Here is a 7,328-nt window from a genome sequence, read left to right as displayed (position 1 = left end):
GTGTGGCCTCGGTGGGTCCCTCGCGGCTCTGCTCCACCTGCGCCCCAGTTCCTGGGAGGACACCCGAGGCAGGTGTCAGGCCATCTGGATGAAGCCAGAGCTGACTGGGGCTCCACAGTGGTGACCTGATGTGTCCCAGGCGCCCAAAGACAAGAAGCCTCCCCTTACTTGTACAAAGAAAAGTAATTCTGGGGGCTTCCCTGGCCGTCCAGTGGTTGGGACTCCACGCTTCCACTGCAGGGAGCCTGGGTTCGATCCCTGGTCAGGAAACGAAGGTCCTGCAAGCCACACGGCGCAGCCAAAAAATAAAGTAAAAAAGAGAATTATGTGTTTTCCTCAGAGTTCAGTAACGTAGTGAACTCAGTGCGATAGGAGCGAGGAAAAGACATTTGCTTTGAAACCTTTTCTTATCTGCATCCTGAATTTTGCTGGCAAAGGCTGTGACGTTAGGAGCAGCTACCCCTTTTAAAGGAGAAAGCTGCATTTCCGATCTCGCCTTTTTATCCCAAGAGAAGAGGGCCTTACATACGTTTCTTAAGCGGGATACTTGGCCAAGGTGGGTGAGTGGCTGCTGGTCACGTGAGCTGCGACTCGTGGGCGGGGAGGAGGGATGGCAGGGTGGGGGGAGCCCGGCACCCCTCATGGATCGGCCGGATGGTCAACGGCTGAGGTTCTTGGTGACACGCGTGCCCGCGTGTGCACGTGTATGTGTGATCGCACACCTGTGAGGGGAAGAGCTGGGGCTGTGTCCCCACCTCTCCAGCCCCGAGTCACCGTTTTGGAAGCTGGCAGGACAGTTGGCTCTGGCAGCAGTGAGGGGGCATTTGTTGGCCTGTCCTGAGGCCCTCTCCAAGAAGGGTGGGCCTGGCTTCGGCGCTGCCGCCCGACTCACCCTTTGCCCTTCTTTCCATCCTAGGCCAACACTGGGCAGATCGATGGCCCCCGGGAGAGGCACCGAGTCATCAGCAGTAACCTCGCCCTCATCCAGGTGACCTTCGCCTCTGTCCCTTATGCTTCATGCGCGTCGCAAACTTGTGTCTCCTCCTAACTGTGGGGCCGCGGGGCGGAGGGGGGTGTCTCACGGAGCCAGGAAGCCCGAGGCAGCAGTAGGCTGGGCCTGGATCTGGACGGAAGCGTTTGTATCCAGAGCCTCCTGGGCTCCTCTGGCCGGGGCAGGCTGTGGCCACACCGAGAACTGGGCCCAGGTCACACTGGCGTGCAGGCGAGACCATCACTGGCCAGCAGGCTGCCCTGGGCAGGACACACAGACTCAGGAGGGGCCTTGACTTCTCACCGGGGCTCCAGAGTCCGTTTGCACCTCCCCGCTGGGCATCTCCAGAGCAGTGTCCCCAGATCCGGCCCCATCGCCTGCCCTCCTCACACCCCTCTTTGAAGTCCCAGACTCCGTCTGCTTTGGGCTGGAAGCTCGCTCTGGGGTGGCCCAGCTCAGGGGCCTCATCCGTAAGACGGGCTGCTGTGTGGCTCATCGGGTGGGATTCACGTGCCCAGTGAGTGACACTCCCGTCTGACCCGGCTAGAGACCCAACAGCCCTCAGCCTGCCTGTGTCCCTCACCCTTACATCCGGCCACTCTGAGGACCCTCCCCTGGGCCGCCTGGAGCCCAGCCCCGCTGCCCTGGCCTCCCCGTCCAGGCACCTGGGCTCCACTGCGCTTCTGCACGGCCCCTGCCTGGCCTCTTCTAACCCTCGAGCTCATGGGGCCTCCTCCCCCTGGAGCCCCTTTGCCGGCCCCCTTGTCCAGGGGTGGGCCCGGCCCCCTCCCCTGCTGGGATGTCCTTTCCCCTCCCCGTCACCCGGTGGGGTCTCTCCTCAGACCCGGCTCCAGCCTGGCACTGGCTGCCTCTCCGGGCCTTGCGGGCGCTGTCAGGCCGTCCTGGATGCAGTTTTGTGTTTAGACGTCTGCCTCGTCCACCGAGGTGCTTCACAGGGGCCGGGACTACAGCCTGTGGCTGAAGCCCCTGGAGGTTAAAGCTCTCATGAGGCCCCGGCAGAGGGTCTGCAGGGGCGGGTGGTAAACGCCTTGGCAACAGTCACTGGTTTTGCGTTTCTTTTCCTACCGAATCCTCCTCAACCAGTGTTGATCAGGTCCTGCTGTGGGCAGGCCCTGGCCTGGCACGTGGTCCTGTCACAGCGTGGATGCAATTGGTCTCCTTCATTTTTTAAAAAGCTTAACATCAAAGCATAAAGGGTGCAGTAAGTTCCATACTTAAACTTTTAAAATAACTTCAGCGTATTCTATCACGACAATGTACCCAAGAGTGATACGTGAGCCAGGACCTCACGGGTAAGAGGGAAGGGCAGCCAGGGGCTGGCTCTGTGGGGCCTGTGCAGACCTGCCGAGCTCGGCCCGTCCACTCACAGACCCGTCACCCTGCGGGGCACCTGCAGTTACAGGCTCCTACTCGGTAAGTTATACTGCAGTGAGAGCGCTCTCCTTTTGCATAGGTTTCTTAAGAGAACTTCCTACAAGTTCACAAGGTATGAACAGTTTAAGGCTCTAGATGTTTTCCGAAAGGATTACAAAACATCTGATCTCTTGGTGCAATACCAGCACTAGTATTAATAATTGAAATGGGACTTCCCCGGTGGCGCAGTGGCTAAAGAATCTGCTTGCCAGGGCAGGGGACACGGGTTCGAGCCCTGGTCCGGGAAGATCCCACACGCCGCGGAGCAGCTAAGCCCGTGTGTCACAACTACTGAGCCTGTGCTCTAGGGCGCAGCAACGAAGACCAGACTCAGCCAAAGATAAATAAATAGATTGATTTATTTAAAAAAAAAACACAAAACTTCAATTATTAGTTCCTCATAAGCTCACCAGCACGGGAAGGACTCTTCTAAACCCTTTCTGTGTTTGCAGACACATGGATGTGCCCACAGACACAGACCACACGAGTTCCCATGTTTCTATGCATAAAACATGCTATACTGTACGTGTAACTTTGTAAATAGCACTTTTCTCTTAATAGTGACTTAACGAACGGACGTCACTCTGTACAGAGCAGCTCCAGTCACCATGGTGATTATGTGCTTCTTTGTCCCCATGTGCACGTTTCCCTGGGAAAATGCTAGATCATCAGGTATTTAGATAACTTAGACAAATTTCCTCCCAGAATTCCTGTATCAGTTTTACCACCATCAGTGTGTAAGACAACCATCGTCCCACCTGTTTGTCCGTGTGTACTTTGTACTGTCGACCTTTGAGTTTTAACTTTACTCCATCCGACAGGTAAGAAGTATACCCCATCCATCCATTTACCCGATGAGCAGAGGACCCCAGTGCCAAGAAAATCAAACAGCACTTACTTTTTAATAGAGGAGGACCAGCCCTGGTCACAAATAACCCTAATCCTAACCTTCCACTGGGGATTCAGTTTTCCTGATTACTAGGGATTTGATCATCTCTTGTGTGTTTCTTGGCCGTTTGTATCTCCTTTCTGTGGATTACGTGTCATATCCCTCATGCATCGTTCCATCACGTTATCTTTCTATTATCATGATGGTTATTGTTGATTTGGTAAAATGGACTCATTATTCTGGATACTAATCTTTTATTAGTTATGTAAGACGGAAATACTTTCTCCGAGTCTATCCCTGCCTTTGTTTAGTGATGTCTTTTATCACACAGAAGTCATGCTTGGACTTTGTAAATCTTACCTGTATTTTTCTTTATGGATTTTATATGTTTCATCTTTAGTAGGAGGCCTTCCCTAATCCACAATCTGAAACACATTATTCAATACTTTCATCCATTTCACACTTTATGTTTTTATGTTTAGGTATGTGTGTGTGAACGGTGTAAAGTCAGAATCTATTTTATTTTTCCAAGCAAATATCCGGTTTCTCTTACCTTACGTATCCCATCCTGATTTGAAATGCCACCTTTATCATAGTAAACTTTCATATATTCATGATTAAATTTTCATACATTAAATTTAAAATTTTCACATATTCACGGTTCAATTCCTGGACCCCGTTCTGTCCTGCTGACCTATTTGTCTATTTCTCTGCCAAGCCACCCAGTTTTAATACTATAGCTTTAAAATACGTATTCATAATGAAAATGCCAAAATTCCCATTTTCTTTCTCAAAGTTGTTATGGCTGTTTTTGCACATCTGCTCATTTTTGTGAGTTAAATTTAAAATGAGTTATCAGGTACCGGGAAAAATCCTGGGACCCTGAGTGGAATTCCGTGTGTGAGCTGGGGCGTGTTCTCGTCTGCGGAGGCTGACTGGCCTCGCGTGTGCGCTGGGGCCTCAGCTCCGACAGCTCTGGTGTCTCCCGGGGGTCCTGGGCGTTTCCGGGGGGGGCAGGGGCACTGTCCGTGCCGCTGGAGATCACAGCACTTCTGTCCAAACCGGTTAGAGGGGCTGTGAGGAAACACGGGGGGCCCTTGACCGAGGACCCTACGCAAGAGGACGGGGAAGGACGGGGCGGGGCAGCGGTTCCCGCAGGGATCGGGCTGAAGGGGGTGTTGGCTTTGTTGCGCTCGGGCGAGGTCAGCAGACCTGCCTAACGTCTGGTTCCTGCCCGCAGGTGCAGGCCGCCGTCGTGGGGCTCCTGGCCGCCGTGGCGGCCCTGCTCCTGGGCGCGGCGTCGGGGCAGGAGCTGGACGCGGCGGAGGCGGAGGTGCTGTGCGCCAGCAGCGTCATCACTGCCTTCCTGGCGGCCTGCGCCCTGGGTGAGCAGCCCTCGGGGTCCTGCGCGGGTCGGGGCACCGCTGAGTCTTCACACCCACCTTGACCTGGAGGGCGGCGAGGGGGTCCCTGCCCTCTGCTGGGGCGGAGACACGTCTGTCTGTGACTGGCCACCGGGAGGGCCTGGGCGGGGCCTGGGGCAAGGCAGGTCCTGCGCCCCCTCCCCCGCCGGAGGCCACCACGCTTCACGCTCCTTTTGGAGCCCTTGCGAATATCTGAAGCTCTCTTGTCCCTTACTTTATGTCTCAGCTCCCTGCACGACGGCAGCTCCTCTGAGAGGGCCTGCGTGTCCTCTTCTACCATCTGCTGTCCCCACCCTGCTCGTGCCACGCTGCCTCAGGCCCCGGGGGGAGCTCCCGCGCATCAGCAGGGAGCCCAGTGGCTGCGCATCTGTTCACCACGCAGCACTCCCCGAGCCTGTGTGCCCGCTTCTGTCCCAGAGCCCGGGACGCGCTGGGGCCCCACGCTGCGGGGCTCATCCCAGTTCAGGCTGACCCCTCAGTGCGCGAGCACACGCGTGACTCCAGTCTCGCAGCCTCCCCTGACTCGCTCACAGTCACGCTGTTTGCTTCACACGCTTGTTCACTCGTGCACTGTCCGCCCCTCCACCAACAAGTAGTGTGAGTGCAGAGCCCGTGGTTCTTCCCACACTTAACCCAGGCACCGGTCAGCTCCCAGGTTTTCTGAATGGACAGCGGTCACACTGGTTCTCTCTGGGCCGTGTCTGTGTGTACCCCGCAAAGCGCACCAGGTCCAGGAAGAGGGGTAGCCTTGTCGAGCCGACTGTTCACTCGCCTGACCCCCAGAAGGATGCAGCTGGTTATTCGGTGGCTGTGGTTCCTACCAGGCGGCCGCATCCCCGTGTAGGAGCCCAGGTCGGGGCAGGGCCGGAGCGCGGAAGCCCAGGAGCAGATTCACAGACCTGCTGCATGCCTGCACATCTGGGCCAGGGAGGGGCTGAACCTTCTGAGAGAACAAGGCTCCAGAAGGCGGTGCCGCTCCCGGGGGCCATCCTGGCTCCTGTTTTACAGAGGAGAAGACTGAGGCCTCAGATGGGGTGCACCTCAGTGGCAAGGACATAGCCGGGATTGTCCCAAGATGAGGGGGACTCAGGAAGCGTGGCTGGTGGGCCACAGCACGACCTGGGCCTGTCTGAGCCATAAAGCCGGGCGGTGGTGCTGGTGGTTTGTAATAAGTGATCTCAAACGGGTGGTGTCCTCTACGCATGCCTGTGGGATTGTCACCAGACCACCGGCTCAGCCAGGCAGTGTCAATTCACTTACAAATGACATTGCAAAAGAATCAAGTTGCTGGGACCTGGTCACAACACAGCACAGACTGTGGCCAGCGGCGTTCGATGGCACCAACCTGATAACTGTGATTACTTTTAGAGTTACAGAACGCTGAGTCCAGTGTTAAAACAGCAGTGGCCAAGATGGAAAGTGTCTTCTTAAAGGCCACGCAAGATGCTGTTGGATTTTGTCCCAGGCAGTGTGGCGTGGGGGGTGGAAGCACGTCACAGTGGCCTCAGAACCGAGTCAGAACAGAAGCAGGTCCTGGGAGGTGTAGCGGCCATGAGGAAGGGCCTCTCGGGTCCAGCAGGGACGTCGCCCTGCACTCGCGGCCACGTGCTGGGCCCTGGCAGCCCCTCAGGCCCCCAGTGCCATGCTGCCTTCTGTGTGCCTCCCCTTCCCTCCAGGGACCACCTGCACTGCTGCCCCACACTGTCCCAGACCCCACCCTGCCGTCTTCCCCGCAGGCTCTGCCCCTTGGAAACCACTCACGGGCCAGTTGCCCTGCCCGCCCCGGGGCTCCCGCTGCTCAGAGCGGTTTGGGGTCCATCTTGCTGCCAGGAGGGCTGTGAGCATCACACCTGTAGTTCCCGAGGTTGGGAGCCCGGGCACCACCTGCCTGTGTCTCCCCGACGGTTCAGGGAGTCATCAGGATGCTTGGGCTGCTCCACAGCGTCAAGCCCGCGAGACACAGGGCAGAGTCCAAGCCTCGCGCCCCAGTGCAGGGAGGGACCCCGAGAGCGGGCGGCTCCGTGGGTGCAGCGAGCTCCTGGGCGGCCCTGCCACCCGCTCACCAGCCACCTGTCCCCTCCCCCTGCAGGGATGTTGATGGTCTGCATAGTGATCGGCGCTCGAAAGCTCGGGCTCAACCCGGACAACATTGCGACGCCCATCGCGGCCAGCCTGGGAGACCTCATCACCTTGTCCATCCTGGCTCTCGTCAGCAGCTTCTTCCACAAACACAGAGGTAGGGCCCGAGGCTGGGGTCTGTCCTTTCGTAGGCGAGGCCTGGGATCACTGGGCAGATGGGGCTCGCCCCCCAGGTGCCGCCGGCTTTTCCAGTGCACCACGGGGACAGGTGTCTCCGGGCAGCAGACGTACAGGTTGTCAGTGCCCACCTCTGACAGAGGCTGGTCTGGGTGCTTCAGCACCTCCTCACGGGAGGCACAGTTCACGCCGGACACATGCCAGCTGCCCGAGAGGTGACTCCAGGCCGGAGTGTCACAGCCAAGGAGGCAGAAGCCAGGCTCCTCAGAAGGTGGCCTGTGACGTGGTCAGCCACCGACGGGGCGTTTGCACACGTTCTGGGACCCAGACCTTG

The 7,328-nt window shown here is 57.5% G+C and overlaps 1 protein-coding gene across 1 annotated transcript in view; it reads left to right on the top strand.

Annotated features, from left to right (window-relative positions):
- Positions 1-7,328, top strand: part of SLC41A3 (solute carrier family 41 member 3) — a 47,742-nt gene that overhangs the window by 29,648 nt on the left and 10,766 nt on the right. The window contains exons 3-5 of the mRNA XM_024763379.1: positions 917-988; positions 4,555-4,699; positions 6,828-6,974. Of these exons, the coding sequence (XP_024619147.1) occupies positions 917-988; positions 4,555-4,699; positions 6,828-6,974 (364 nt within the window). The remainder of the gene's footprint in view (positions 1-916; positions 989-4,554; positions 4,700-6,827; positions 6,975-7,328) is intronic.

This window comes from Neophocaena asiaeorientalis, unplaced genomic scaffold (assembly GCF_003031525.2).
Source record: "Neophocaena asiaeorientalis asiaeorientalis breed wild unplaced genomic scaffold, Neophocaena_asiaeorientalis_V1.1 scaffold433, whole genome shotgun sequence".
Taxonomy (NCBI): domain Eukaryota; kingdom Metazoa; phylum Chordata; class Mammalia; order Artiodactyla; family Phocoenidae; genus Neophocaena; species Neophocaena asiaeorientalis.
Note: the sequence above shows the minus strand (reverse complement) of the source record. Positions and strands in the feature narration are given on the sequence as shown.